This window comes from Equus asinus, chromosome 17, assembly GCF_041296235.1.
Source record: "Equus asinus isolate D_3611 breed Donkey chromosome 17, EquAss-T2T_v2, whole genome shotgun sequence".
Classification (NCBI taxonomy): Eukaryota; Metazoa; Chordata; class Mammalia; order Perissodactyla; family Equidae; genus Equus; species Equus asinus.
In genome coordinates this window covers 48,320,948-48,335,477 of record NC_091806.1, presented here as the reverse complement: position 1 = coordinate 48,335,477, position 14,530 = coordinate 48,320,948, and the positions used below count along the sequence as shown (strand labels likewise).

The window sequence follows — 14,530 nt, the reverse complement described above, 5'->3', positions numbered from 1 at the left end:
GCACTGGTCACTTTCTAGCACATTCCCCCGCCTCATTCCCTTCTTGACATGCATCTTCTCCGAAATGACCTGAGCAAACTCCTTTCCTCTGGAACAGCTGCCCCTGGATGTGTAGGACTGGGCTGGGGATGCACCTGGCTCTCTCCCTCGGCAGCACCAGCTCAGCTCTTGACAGCACGCCCCGCAGGAAGATGGAATGCGGCGTCCCGGGGGGCAGCTGTGGGTCACTGTGGCCTCGGCAGGGCTGAGCACCAGCCTGACCAAGGGATTCACACTCCCGACGCCTCCACGAGGTTGGTAAAACTGACCCAGGGGCTGGAGAAGCGAGGAGGGCTGGTTGCTCCTCTGGTCCCGCAGCACAGCACCCTTGGGAGTCAGGGCCTGGAGGAGACGGTGCCGCGTTACAGGCGGGCGGGTCTGGGTCCGAGTTAGGAGGTCCAGGCCAGGTGCTGCTCTCACGGGTGGAAAGTGGGGGTCGAGGGGAGGCTGTGGACACTTGGAGAGGGAAGATGAGGACCATCTGGGCAGCTGAAGCTTCCAGAGAGCGTACCTGGGAGATTCCCAGGCGAGAGAAGAGTGGGAGGCAAGAGGCTTGGGGGAACGGGCGCCCGGTGGGCGGGGTGGGGGGGAAGCAGGTGGAGGAGCAACAGGTGCAATGGCTGGAGGACGGCGCAGGGAGCACTGCAAAGGGTACCCCGCGCACCTGGAAGCGGAAGGAGCCGCGGCTCCCGGGGGAGCGCCCAGCTGGCGGCGTCCAGAGGGCCCTGGCCCCGGTCCCCTTCGGCTCAGGCTGGGTAACCGCCCGCGCTGCACACGCAGCCCCAAGTCGGAACCCGCCCTTCTCGCGTCCCGGGCGGGTTCCCGCGCCGGGAGGGCGATCGGCGCGCCCCCGAGCGCCGTGCGCGGGCCCGAGCGGGGCGCGGTCATCGTGGCCCCGCCCAGACCCCGCCCCCGCGCACGGCGCCGGGGCCCACGTGACCCACCGGGTTGCAAACAAGCGTGTCAGCTGACCCGGCCTGACTGCGCCGTCATCCCGGCTATAAGCGCGACCTCCCGGGCGCTCCGCTGTGACCGGGCCGCCGCCGCCGCCGCTGCCATGCAGCCCCCCAGCCTGTTGCTGCTCGTCCTCGGCCTGCTGGCCGCGCCCGCCGCCGCGCTCGTCAGGTGAGGCCCGCCATCCGGCGCCCCGGGGACCCCGTGCAACCCGGTGCGCCCCGCGCCCCCAGGCGCCCCCGTCGCTGGAACGCCGTCGCCGCCCCGCGCGCAGCCTGCAGGGCCCGGTGTGGGGCGGGGCGGGGGAGCTCTGCAGGTGCAAGGCTCGCCCAAGGCCCCCGGGAGCCCCCCACTCTCTACCGCCGTGGGGTCGGCCTTGAGGGGACAGGAGAAGGTAGGAGGAAGGATGGCTGAGTCGGGCTGACCCAGCCTCCCCGGGACGTGTAGGGTGGGGTGCCTGCACTTAGGGCCAACGAGTGGAAGTCGGGAGACGCTGCTGTAGGCCCCGGGGCCCCCTGAACCTATGCAAGTCATTTTCTCGCTTGGGGCACCTCTGTACCAGCTGTGAGCTGGGCGGGGACTCGCCTGGTTTGTCCCATGGGATCTTACCACGGGCCCTCCCCCAGGAGAACCCCGGTCCCTGGGAGGCCCGCAAGTCTGCGAGAGAGGTGGGAGTTAGCCTAAGAGGGGGACACCAGGCCCTGGGCTGCTTCACCACCCACGCTACCCGCCCCAGTGAGGACCACACCCTCCTCAGGCCCAGGAGCCTGTCCCCCTGTGCCAGATGAGGCCACTGACTGCCAGGCCTGGACCAGGGCTGTGCCAGCTGGGCTGATGATTGGCGCCTCCACCTCCACCCTCCCACCTTGCATGGCAGCCTGCTCTCCCAGCAGTGGGCCCACCTCCTTTTGTCCCTGCCCCCACCCTGGCCCCAGGGCCTTTGTGCCAGCCCTGAGCAGGCGTTCTTCCACCTCTGCTGTGGGCCTTTTGCCCATGGGCAGGTGGGTGGGGTCATAGGGCTGCAGGAGATGGCTGCTGTCCAAGTGAGACTGAGTCCTGCCAAAGGGCTGTCCTGTGTGGGTTTCACTGTGGGCAGTGGCTTGGGGGCCAATAGTGCCCCCTGGAGCCATGTGGGGAACAGCTGTATGCCTGAGCTTGCCCCGGCCCCACACACAGGCTTTCCCCCAGGGAAACATGGCAGTGGGGAAGGGACCTGGGACTTTTTGGGTGGGGCACTGAGCAGGGCCCCTCACCCCTCCTCCGGGCTCATATGGGAATGATGGCACCTGTTTCCTTGGTTACTGGAGGGTGTGTCCCTCTCCTCCTGGGAACAACCTGACCTCAGGGTCAGGGTCTCTAGCCTACCAGCTCTTAGGCAAGAGTCCTGTCTTCCCGGAGCATGCCCTTGGCTTGCCTGGAAAAGCCAGCTGTGACCTTGAACTCTCAGATCCCCAGGGCTGGAAAGACATTTCATCCAAGTGGTTGAGTTTGCCCAGGTGTGCTCTCCTGTCTCACCTCCTGGACCGTGGGAGCAGGGAGCAAGCTCAGACACAGGGGACCCCTCCCTCAGGCCGCTTTCTGATGGTGGCACCCTGTCCACGACAGGACCAGCACCCCTGACCTCAGCCCCGTGCTCTCTCCTGCTGGGTCAGAGCACCAAGGCCGCCCCAGCTGGGCGTATGTGCTGGAGGCGGGCAGGCCTGGAAGCAGAACCCCGCACTCTGGGTGCAGTCCATGTCCCCCGGGGTCTGTGTGGGGTGGGAAAGGAAGGACAGGTAAGCAGGAAGTGACACAGTTCATGGTGGCGGGGGCGAGGGCACTGGGAGGGCACCGGAAGGAAGACAGGTCTTGTGAAGGGCAAGTGGGGGTGGTCAGGGAGGGCTGCTCAGAGGGGGTGGCATTGAAGTCCCATCTGATGGCCAAGAGGCAGGCACCCAGGGAGCTGAGGACTCTCTTCGTGGGGTCTCGGTGAGAGCAACAGATGTGCCAGGTGAATGGGACCGCTCGGAGGACTTTGGGCAGGAGTGACAGGTGACACTCAGTGCCCTAACAGACCCCACCCGCCACTGTCACAGAAGAGACCAGAGTGGTGCCCCAGACCATGGGGGAGGGGTCTTTCTGAGCCCCTGGTGGCTGCGGCGTGGGAGGAGCGGGCACACTCCTCCTTGTCTTGGACATGGGGTGTGGGAGTGGTCCAGGTGGGAGGTGGAGGCCAGCCCCCCCTAGCAAGCCCTGACCGCTCTCTCGACAGAATCCCGCTGTACAAGTTCAAGTCCATCCGCCGGACCATTTCGGAGGTGGGGGGCCCCGTGGAAGACCTGATCGCGAAGGGCCCCATTTCGAAATACACCCTGGGGGTGCCCGCCATGATGACCGGGGGGCCCGTTCCAGAGCTGCTCAAGAACTACATGGACGTGAGTGGGGAGGGTGTCAGCTCGGTGCGGGGGGGGGGGCCCGGTTGGCAGCAGACACTGCTTCAGATGGGGGATGGCCTTTAAGACAAGCTGTGTGTGAGCCGGTGTGTATTTAGTGAAGTTCTGTTTTCGGGGGCCAGTGGTTTTGAGTGCTTCAGCTGGGGGGGGGGCGGGGCTTCTGCTCAGCCACACCCATCTCCCTGAGTGTCCCACCGCTGCCCAGATTGAGGGTTCTGACCTACAAGGTTTGCACAGCTCCAGGTCCCCCTGCTGGTTCCGGTCCTGGTCCTGCCAAGGTTGTGAGAGAGGGTGGGGGTGTCCTTGGCACCTCTGTGACATCTCCCTCTGGGTGTCACTGACTGTCAGCTCAGAGCTGGGCAGGTGTCTCATCCTCCGACCAGCCCGTGAGGAGTCAGGGACGGTGTCACTCTCCACAGATGAGGGAGCTGGGCCCAGGGCCATCAGCTGGGCATGGAGGAGCCTTGAATCAGACCCAGGCCCACCCTGAAGGGGTGTGGGATGGGGGGCTTTGGGGAGGTCCTCCTGGGCCTGCCTGCTCCAATGTGACTAACTTTTCTGGAGCTTCTGTGTCCTTGCCTGTCCTGCCAGAAGGCCTGGGGCCACCCGTGACAGTCCTTGTCCTTTACCTTGTTCCTCTTTGGTTGCCAGCCAGCCCTGATCATGCACTCTGCTCCCTGTGTGGGAAATAGGCTCCAAGCTGGAATATCGTGGAAGCCACAGTGCAAACCGGGGTGGGGTCAGCCTGGTCCCAGCTCTGGGGACAGGTCCTGGGCCCCAGCCTGGCACCTCTGGAGATGTCCAGAGGACATCCTCTCTGCATCTCCTGCCCTCGAATGTCAGGGAGCCAGCCCCTTGCTGCCATCCAGCCAGCCTCTGGTCCACCCGAGGTTGGGACAGGTGGCTGTGCCCTCTGGCTGGAGCCCCAGCCGTGTCGGGAAGCTGTGGCCTCCCAGGCATGTGACCAGCCTGGTGGAGGGGGTCTGTCTGCCTGGGGCTTGGCTGACCTGTTCCTGTCTTTATTGTGCCCCCCCGCCACCCCACGGAGATTTGCTGAGTCATCCCCCTCCCCCCACCCGAAATCTGGACACTGTTGGATCATGAGTCAGTAACTGCTGGTGGTTCCTGCAGCCAAGTGGCCAGAGAGAAATGACTGGAGAGAAAGGAGCCAGACTCCTGCAGCAGCGGTGGCCAAGACTCCCTCCCGGGGAAGGGGTTGCCCAGGCGGCCCCAAACTCAAGATGGCCCACAGCCTCTGACCTCTGAGAGGGCTGAGGATGGGGTTCCGCTTTGAGGCTTGGGGCACGTGCCCCTCTCGGGCTCGCCTGAGCCCCTGGCCTCCCCCAGGTTGCCTCTGCTCCCGTTGTGTATGGGTGGGGAAACCGAGGCTCAGAGCAGTGATGGCAGAGTGGCTGGGCTGTGAAGGGCTCTGAGCCAGCACTATCAGCGTCCAGGGTGTACCGTCTCCCCTCGGCCACCTGGACCCCCTCTCCCTGGGAGCCCCCCAGGCTTGACCCTGTGAGGCAGGGACAGTGTAGGAACTAGGCCCCAGAGTCAGGCCCTGACTTGGCCCCATTCTGGGGAGGGAGTCTCTCCCCTTCCAGGCACTTCCCACTCCTGAGGCTCTTATCGAGGGTGGAGCCTGACCACAGGTTTTGTCTTTCAAATGAGAGTCTTCCCTTAATGTGGTCAGCAGGCCTGGCGCTGTGCCCAGGTGCCCGGGAGCCTGAAGCTCCATGGGATCGAGGGCAGGGGCTGGCCGGTGGGGGAGGATGTGGCCGTGACAGCAGGTCTGGACCCTGGCACCCCTCCTCTGGCCTGGGCTTCCAAGGCCTGGCTCCCAGGATAGTGGTGGCCTTCTCTCGGGCCGGTGGAGAGGTGGGCCCCTCCCCCGCCCTGACAGCCCGTTCCGCCACCAGGCCCAGTACTATGGGGAGATCGGCATCGGGACACCCCCGCAGTGCTTCACCGTCGTCTTCGACACCGGCTCCTCCAACCTGTGGGTGCCCTCGGTCCACTGCAAACTGCTGGACATCGCCTGCTGTAAGCCACAGCCCTGTCTGCCCTGCCCCGTGCACCCCTCTCCCCGGTGGCCAGAGAGACCCAGAGGCCGGGCCCAGCCCCTGCCTGCCCGAGGGGTGCCCCCGGCATGGGGGCGCACAGCCCCCGTCCACGTCACATCACGGGCACCCTGTCCTTGCGGGCATGGGGACCTGCAGCCCAGCCTCCGCCTGTGTCCTCGTTCTGCAGCATAGCTGTGGGCTGGCTGCCACCGAGGAGGGCAGGCCGCGACCTTCAGCGGGCCTGGCCTCCTCAGCTCTTGGGCAATGCGCTGCTCCCACCTCTCGGCCACACTAGAGGGCCTGGCCCCTCCGCCGTGCCCAGAGCACCCACTTTCCGGGTGAACCTGTTCCTGCCCGCATGGCTGTCATCCGGCCTGGGACCGTGGTGACCAAGGGTGGAGCAGGCCGTGGGCTGGACCACTCACTGGGCCAACACCAAGGCTGGGGGTCAGGGTGGATCCCCCCCCCGGGGATTTGGCAGGTGGGCTCTGCAGCGGATGACTGGGGACCTGGCTGGGGGGCTCCTGGCCGTGGCGGGGTGGCAGGCTGACGGGCCCCCATCTGGCGCAGGGATCCACCATAAGTACAATAGCGGCAAGTCCAGCACCTACGTGAAAAACGGCACCACCTTCGACATCCACTACGGCTCGGGCAGCCTCTCCGGGTACCTGAGCCAGGACACCGTGTCAGTGAGTCCATCGGGGGGGGTCCTTCCAGGTTGGGGCGCTTATTGTGGTGGGGCATTCCCCCCCGATGTGATGGGACAAGAGTGATGCCCAGCTCCTCCCCAGGCAGGGCAGGGGTCTTGGCCAGCTCCCCAGGGGGCTGTTGGCTTTTGGGCGTCCAGCAGCAGGCAGCTGAGTGAGGCACACGGGAGGCCGGCTGGAGCAGAGGCCGGGAGGTGAGAAGGAGCCCAGTGCGCTGGGCAGTGAAGAAACAGAGCAGGGAAGGAGATGGGGGCAGATGTGGACGTGTGTGCAGGCCGGGGCACGGCAAAGAGGGTTGGAAGGAGACTGTGGGGTGGGCAACCGCCAGCGAGGTGAGGGTTTTGACACCCGCGTAGTCACTGAGATTGGGGATGCAGATCTGGGACCAGGACCTGGTGAGTGATGACCCGGGAGGCCGCCTTCCAGGCTCCTAGCCGGCAGCTGACAGAGGAGCCTCTGGGCGATGGGGTGCCATTCTGATGTGTTGGGTTTGAGGTGCCGACTGGGTGCTCAGGGCCAGGCCTAAGGATGGGGGCCTGGGTTAGGGGCCGGGCCTGGCCGGGTCCCTCCAGTTGGGGAGGCTCAGGGAGGCCAGAGATGTGCCAGGAGTCCCTCTTGGGCTGCTGACAGAGGGCACCTACAGGGAACACCGGGAGGGAGAGGGAGCAGCCGGGATGGCTGTCCGTGCCTGAGGTGGAAGGTCTTTGGGGCCACATGCAGAACGAGCTGTCCTCCCCCAGGCCGGGTGAGCCGGCCCTTGAGTGCTCTGCCCGCGAGCACTTGGTGGGGAGCTGCCTGGTGCCGGGCCGCAGGAGGGCCTGGATTGAGAGTTCTGGGGGGCGAGGAGCAGAGTGGATGAAGGTCCCCTCCCAGGCCCCAGCTCCCAGCCCCCAGCCCCAGGCAGGACAGGAAGGCAGCAGAGCCTTCAGCAGGGCCAGGGGTCCAGGGTCCAGGAGAAAAGACCCTTCTTCCAGCTGGGGCCGTGTCTGACCTCTGATGGTCCCAGCGGGTCAGGAGACTACCCGCAGCGCCCCCCCCCCCGCCCCCCCGCCCTGCCCAGCCTCCACACACACACACACGCACGCACGCACGCTCACACTCACTCTGCGTCTGCCTGCTGAGTCTATCGGTTTATCTGGGGGGCTCCGCCTCCCCACTCTCTGGGCCTGAGACAGGATGTTGCCCAACCCGCCCCCCTCCTCCTGGTGTCAGCCCCAAACAGCCACTTCTTTCCCACATCCTGCCGGCCCCCCTTTATCTCCCTGCAGCCTCTGCCCAAGTTGGGGGAGGGGACAGCGATGGGGGAGAGGGTTGTGTGGCCTGAGTCCCAGTCCTCTGAGCCGGAGGGTCATGGGGTTCTCCAGTCTCCCCAGCTGAGCCCAAGGGCAGGGACAGGCCAAGGTGGGGAGGGGCTGGGGTGAGACAGCCGGAGCTCAGCGAGGAGCCAGCCCTCTGTGCTCGCCCCGTTCCCGTCTCTTGTTAAAAAGTTTTCGCAGAGTACAGGCCTCCGAAGCCCCGTCCCCACGGCCTCGACCCTGGCTGTGTTCGGTACAGTGCCACCAGCCCTTTCTTCTGGGTCCTCTGCCCATCTCGAGGCCCCAGGTGCAAGGCGATGGGCGGAGACTGAGCTGGGTTTTGTAGCTGTGGCTGTGTGCACAGAGACGGAGGCCACAGCTCACCTGGGTGGCCCAGGGGTCGAGCTCGGCGGTGCGTGTGGCCCACTGACCCCCACTCGGCCCACAGGTGCCCTGTAACATGGCTTTGTCGACCGTGCGCGGCGTCAAGGTGGAGAGGCAGACCTTTGGGGAGGCCACCAAGCAGCCGGGCATCACCTTCATCGCGGCCAAGTTTGACGGCATCCTGGGCATGGCCTACCCCCGCATCTCGGTGAACAACGTGCTGCCCGTCTTTGACAACCTGATGGAGCAGAAGCTGGTGGACAAAAACATCTTCTCCTTCTACCTGAACAGGTGGGGCCGGAGGCGTCTGGGCCCCTCCTCCCGGCCCTCCTGGGCTCGGCTTTGCCGAAATGCAGGGGTGACGGGGGCTCTGGCAGCAGCCACCCGGTCGCAGTCCTGCGCCTGCCTCCCTGTGTCCACCCTCTGGGCACAGGGCCTCAGTTCCTGCCACCTGTTCTCTGCCCTTTTACAGGTGGGCAGGCAGCCTTCTAGGAGACTGCGTCTTGCCAGGGACGCCCAGCGGGAGGTGCTCGGGCTGAGGGTCCGGGATCTTGGTGGTTGGGCCTCTGTCCTTTGAACCAGAGCCGGGTCAGGGGTCATGGCGGTTCCTCCTCCTGCATCTCTCTGCCCCACCTTCCCCAGGTCTGGTGATGGGCAGATGTGGTCCTGGCTCCGTGGTTGCTGTCGTCCCAGAGGGGGCAAGGCTGTGAGCCCCAATCTGTGACAGGAGCTCTGGAGGCAGTGGGGCTGGGCCCTCCCCATGGGAGGGGACCCACGATGGGTCTTGAGTGCCAGGCGTTGAACAGAGAGGGCACAGGACGATGCTGCTTGGGAAGCCCTGGGGTCCCAGTGACCATGTGGACAGTGGCCTCCACTGGCTGCCCCCGTAGGTACCAGCTGCCCTTTCCTTCTGGGGAGAAGGGGGTGCCATCCCACTGGCCGCTCTGCCCCCGTGTGGAAGGGTAGATGACCCATGGCCAGGTGACCTTGGGAAGGGGCCTCGCTCCTCCAGCCTCGGTCTCCTCAGGATGGTGCCGCTGGTCCCGAGAGGGAGCCCCAGATGGAGGGGTGATGCGGGTGTGCCGAGGGATGGGGCTCTGGGCAGAGTGGGAGCTGGCGGCCCGCTGTCCCGAGCCGCTCCTGGTCACTCTGCCCCGCATGCCCCCTCTCTGGGCCCATCACTTTGCAGGACTCCTTTATATTTGGGGTCCAGCCTGGGCCCTTCGGGCAGAGTTCCAGCCCGGAGCCCTGCCCTCTTGCCCAGCGCCGCCCTCAGCCTGGCCTCTGCATGGATGCTGCTCTCTGTCCCATTGCCTGGTCAGCAGTGAAGACTCCCCAGCAGCCGCTGATGGGGGGACGCAGATGAGGGGTCATTTCCCTGTGAGCCTTTGGGCCCTGGGGAGGCAGATGAGGTGAAGCAGACCCAGGAGGTCACCCAGGCCTGGGGTTGGGGACGGACGGCCCAGTGCCGTGACTCCTGGGTGACGGCCTCAGGCAGGAGGTGGAGGTGGGGTGAGGAAGTGAGGACTGGCCAGCTCGCAGGGACAGGTTTGGCGGGCAGGGTGAGGAACTGGAGGTGTGATCTGGTTTCCACATGTGGATTTCGGAGGTGACGAGAGGCAGAGGCCGCAGATGGGGTGGGCACCACAGTGGTGGCAGGAGGATAGGGTGCTTCAGCCTGGTGCTTCTGAGTGTGGGGACAGGCCAAGAAGATGATACTGAGATGAAAAATTAAGTCCAGATGAGAGCGTTGAGGTGGGGAGGGTCACCCGCCAGCTTGGGCTCTGAGTAGGGAAGCCGAGGTCTGAAGGGGAGCAAGTTGTGCAAGGATTTGGAAGTAGGGCATCCTTGGGAGCAGCAGGTGCAAAGGTCCTGGGGCAGAAACCAGGTGGCTCAATTTTTCAGGGTTGCCCGATGCTGCCTCCTGGAAGCCCTCTTTGGGTTTTTTTCTAGGCAGATGAGGTTCCCTCTCCTTGGGCCCCTAGCATTCTCTTCACCATCTGCCCACTGGCCTGACCTTGGCCATCCTCAGCTGGGAGACCAGGATCTCTTCTGCTGGGGATCAAGCTTGGCCTACAGTCCACACAGGGAAAGGAATTGGAGCCCCTCCCCTGGGGGAGAAGGAAGTCCCGTCCTTTCCTCTGCCCCTTCTGAATCCTTCCACCCCTGCGGGCCCAGGAAGGCCCCTGCTCTAGGAGGCCTCCTGAGATTGCCTCACCTTACTTCTCATTTCCTGACCCAGCCTATGCCTGTCCCACCCAGTCCTCAGGCTGGATGCACGGTGCAGGCATGGGCGGGGGGCTCCTTTGCTTGAGGGGTCACCTGACTACCCCCTCCTCTTTCCTCCAGGGACCCAGCGGCACAGCCAGGAGGTGAGCTGATGCTGGGCGGCATCGACTCCAAGTACTACAAGGGCTCCCTGTCCTACTACAACGTCACCCGCATGGCCTATTGGCAGATCCACATGGAAGGGTGAGCACTGGTTGTGGAGCCCTCCCACGGCTCTGCAGGGAGCAGGGGCTGCAGCATGCGGGGGGCAGTGGTTGGCCCACAGGCCAGGTGGGATCGGGTGGGGGCGGTGGTGGGGCCTACTGGCCCCACGTACCCCTCGCACCCCTCGCCACCTCCTGGCACCTAGGCATACTCTACCCCGGCCGGTGGCCAGTGCCCTCTCTGCACAGCCACCTGGTGGCTGTCCACCTGCTCTCAACCTCTCGAGCCCCTTCGCCTGGCACTGCTCCCAGCCGAGGCCCAAGGAAGGAGTGGGCACGGGGCTGCGGGCGGGGTTCCAGGTGGCCCTGGGAGGTAGCCCGGCCCCCCCAGGGCCCACGGGGCGACTCACACCCCCTCCCCCGCAGGGTGGAAGTGGGCGAGAGCTTGACACTGTGCAAGGGGGGCTGCGAGGCCATCGTGGACACGGGCACCTCGCTCATCGTGGGCCCCGTGGAGGAGGTGCGCGAGCTGCAGAAGGCCATCGGGGCCGTGCCGCTGATCCAGGGCGAGGTGAGCGGCCGAGGGGGACCAGGTGCGTGGGCGGGCAGGCGCCCCCAGGCTGCTGTCCCCATGCACACGCTGCCTTGTCCTCCCTCTTTCAGTACATGATCCCCTGTGAGAAGGTGTCCAGCCTGCCTGAGGTCACCGTGAAGCTGGGGGACCAGAGCTATAAGTTGTCCTCAGAGGACTACACCCTCAAGGTGAGTGGGGCAGCAGGGCTGGACGCCCGGGTAGGGGCCTGGGCAGGGTGGGGTGCTGAGTGGTGACCGCCGTGGCTGTTCCAGGTGTCCCAGGCCGGGAAGACCATCTGCCTGAGCGGGTTCATGGGCATGGACATCCCCCCACCCGGCGGGCCTCTCTGGATCCTGGGCGACGTCTTCATCGGCCGCTACTACACCGTGTTTGACCGCGACCAGAACCGGGTGGGCCTGGCTGAGGCTGCCAGACTCTAGCCGGTCCCCTGCCCGCTGGCAGAGAACGGAGGAGAGTCCAGTAGGAGGAGGCTGGCCGCCCCCCGCCCTCCCGGCCCGCCCTGCCACACACACTTGCACACTCACACTTGCCCTCTCGCAGCCTGGCTCTGGAGGCCGCCAGCCCAACGGGCCGCTGTTTTGTTTTGTGGTTTTCCCTTTTCTGGTTTCAGAAGTGCCGCCTGCCCGTCTGTCTGTCTGTCTGGTGGACAGATGGGGGCCCCGGACAGAGCGGTGGGCTGCTCCTGTGCACAGAGCCGTTTCACTAACTTGAAAGACCCAGCTTGGCTTGGCAGCCAGTCAGTGGTGTGTCCCAGGCCCCCTGCCCCCAGGTAGTCCCCTCCCTGGCCTGTGCCCCGGGGGCCTAGCTGCCTAGGCAGGGCCTCTGGGCTGAGCCCCCGCTGTGTGCCAGGCTGTCCTCTTGGCTGCCCCTCCGTCCAGCTTGAGGCCCAGGGCTGGCGCTGCTGCCCCTGCACATCTCTTTGTCCCGGGCCCATGGAGGAACGGGCTGCCTGAGGCCTGAGGATGAGTAGGAAGGAACTGAAAGGCGGGGAGGGAACAAAAGCCAGCCTTGTGAGGCCTGTGGGGGTCATCCTGGGGCTTGACCCTGTCCAGGAGGGCATTCACTGGCCCAGGGGTTGGGGGGGGAGGGTGGGGGGTTGGTGCCCGTCTTCTCTGTGGCTGCTGCCCTCCTTAGCAGCCGAGAGCCAAAGTTGACATGAAAATACAGTGGTTTGAGCCTCTGCCTGTGTGTTGGCGTGTTTTGTGCTTGGGGCCGGTGGTGGGGTGGGGGAAGGGGATTGGGGGGGGGGGCGATAGTTCTAAATCCGGACATGGGTAAGGAGCTGGTGTGACTGGCACGATGCCGTCATTTCGGAGAGCTGACTCAGCCCGACGGAGGGGGTTAAGCCTCTGGGGGTGCCCTGGGCTGGCTCAGAGACCAGCCCCCCTGCTCTGTGCACGGGACCCAGCAGGCTCCAGCTTACTGCCGGGCCTCGTGGCCGAGACACTGCCGGGGAGGGCTGGCTTGGATGGAGACCTGCAGCTGTGACCAGCAGGATGTGGCCTTGGCCAGAGGTGGCAGGGTGGGGCCCGGCACAGGGTTTCTAGAGTGAGCCTGCACGGAGGCACGATTTTCAGAGGTGGGGCCAGGCAGGGGCCCCAGTGTTCCAGATCCCCCTGGGCACTGTACTCGGGCCTGGGAAGGCAGCCTGCCTCCTGACGGGGCCTCCCTGGCAGTCCCTGGAAGCAGCCTCTCTGTGTGCAAAAGCCAGGCTGATGCTGGATCACCCACCCTGACCACAGAGGGCAGGGGTCCGAGTTAGGAGTCCCCTCAGGTCGCGGTGACTTCCTGGCTGGGCTGGCCTGTTTCAGGGCGGTCAGGAGCATCTGCCAGCACAGAGGACAGTCTGGAGCACTGACGGGATGAATGGGAGTCTGTGAGCCCTTGATGGGGCGGGATTCCCTCGGGGGTCAGTAGCTCCGGACTCCTTGGAGCCCGACTCCTGCAGATGTAGGGGCCTGGCGACTGTGCCATTTGTCATCATCCTGAGGCCTTCTCCGCCTGCAGGGCTGTGGCGGTCATTGACCTGACCCTGGGGGGTCCAGGGGCTGCACCCCAGAGCTGAGTCCAGCGGGCGCCTTCTCAAAGAACATTTACCCAGAATTGCAAGGAGGCTCGTAAACACGCGCCCAGTGTTCTCTGGGCCTGAAATATGAGCAGGCAGCGGGCAGGGCTCTGCAGGGCCTGGCAGGGTTTCTGGGCAGTGTCATCACAGCCTTTGTGCACTGAGAGGCCCCGAGGGCAGAGCGGCCAGGAAGGAGACAGCGGCTCACCCCATCCCCCACCCCCACCCCCACCTCTGGGCCTGTTTGCAGCCCTGGGCTCTCCTCCCTCAGTCTCCCACCCACTGAGGCCAGTGCGTCCCAGGGCCACGTGCCCCCCCAGGTCTGTGGCACTCAGGCTCCACAACTTCACATCCTTGTCCCTGATTCTGCTCCTTGTGCACACTGTGACCCTCTTTCAGCTGGGAGGTGTGGTCAGGTCTCCCAGAGGACACCTCTGTTCCCTCTTCTGGAACTTGGGGACGAGCACAGCCGGACACCCTAGACACCCCAGATGCCATGTGGATTAGTGCAGGCCCAGCCCCCCGCCCCTAATCAGGGCCATCAGAACATCAATGCTCCTGCCCAGAGCCCAGGGCTGGTGCTGGGGGAGCCCTCAGAAGCGTTCCGTCCGACTGGTCGGGATTCTCCAGACCCCGGACTCTGACTCCGGCCTCAGATCCAGCCTCCGTGCCCTGACCCTGCACCTAGCATCTCTGTCTCCAGAAGGTGGGTCACAACAGTGGCCTCCTGGCCGTGGACCTGACGGGCACCTGCAAGGAACCCAGCACAGCACCGGCATGTGGCAGCTTCAAATTTTGGCTTCTGTCCTGGCTGGCTCAGCCCCGCTCTGCACCAGCCCAGAGGCCCCACGGGGTGTTGCCTGCCCCAAGCGCCTGCCTGGAGGACAGCCGGTCCCCGGCTGAGTTCTCAGAAGCCACCCCGAGTCCAGGGTGGAGGCCAGCCAGAGCTGAAGCACCTGTTCACGTGGGCTCCCAGAGGCCTCGGAGAGAGGCAGCGCCATGGTGGTCTGCAGGGAGGGGACTGACTCCACCCTGCACCCTGGAGCAGGCCCCCTGTGGGCTGGGTGCCCCTCTCCTGCTATCCGAGGACCAGCTGGCCTCTGTGCAGACCACACTGTTGGCTGCCCCCTGCAGCCCTCTGCCCAGAGCAGCCCTGGGGGGCAGGGCCTGTGGCAGTGCCTGGACCAGGAAGCCCAGCTCAGACGGCCAGGAGACTGGGTGGTGTGGCTCCAAGGCCACACATAGGCTGGGAGGGCACCTGAGGTCAGGCTCAGCCCAAGGACCGGGGTCCTGGCACCCCGAGTCAGGCCCTTGGGGAGTGGGCAGTGGGTTTTGGGGGAAGGGGAACTGAACCCCGTCTCCCGGGGCCACCACCCGCCCTCACTCGCGTGGGCCGGTCTCTGCCCAGGGCGTGGTCAGGGCCTGGGGGCGGGGTTTGTGCTGGGGAAGCCCTCCCACTCAACAGAGGGTCTTATTTATCAACAACCTTTAAGGCCAACATCGGGCTGCCGGACAACCTTGGATGAGGCTGTGCCAGGGTCAGTGGGGGATGGGGGGTAGTGGA

At 65.4% G+C, this 14,530-nt stretch overlaps 1 protein-coding gene across 1 annotated transcript; it reads left to right on the top strand.

Annotated features, from left to right (window-relative positions):
- The first annotated feature begins 909 nt into the window (after positions 1 to 909).
- Positions 910 to 11,894, top strand: CTSD (cathepsin D). Its single transcript, XM_070488393.1, has 9 exons — positions 910 to 1,164; positions 3,245 to 3,407; positions 5,345 to 5,468; positions 6,059 to 6,177; positions 7,939 to 8,165; positions 10,224 to 10,346; positions 10,733 to 10,877; positions 10,970 to 11,068; positions 11,153 to 11,894. The coding sequence occupies exons 1-9, from the start codon at positions 1,097 to 1,099 to the stop codon at positions 11,318 to 11,320; spliced, it is 1,236 nt and encodes a 411-aa protein (XP_070344494.1). The 5' UTR covers positions 910 to 1,096; the 3' UTR covers positions 11,321 to 11,894.
- The last annotated feature ends 2,636 nt before the right edge of the window (positions 11,895 to 14,530 follow it).

Excerpts from the sequence above, each read along its gene's own strand:
- CTSD (XM_070488393.1), top strand. The coding sequence starts at position 1,097 with ATGCAGCCCCCCAGCCTGTTGCTGCTCGTCCTCGGCCTGCTGGCCGCG. Across the intron at positions 10,347-10,732 it reads TGGCAGATCCACATGGAAGG|GGTGGAAGTGGGCGAGAGCT; the intron begins GTGAGCACTGGT and ends CCTCCCCCGCAG. Across the intron at positions 11,069-11,152 it reads CAGAGGACTACACCCTCAAG|GTGTCCCAGGCCGGGAAGAC; the intron begins GTGAGTGGGGCA and ends TGGCTGTTCCAG.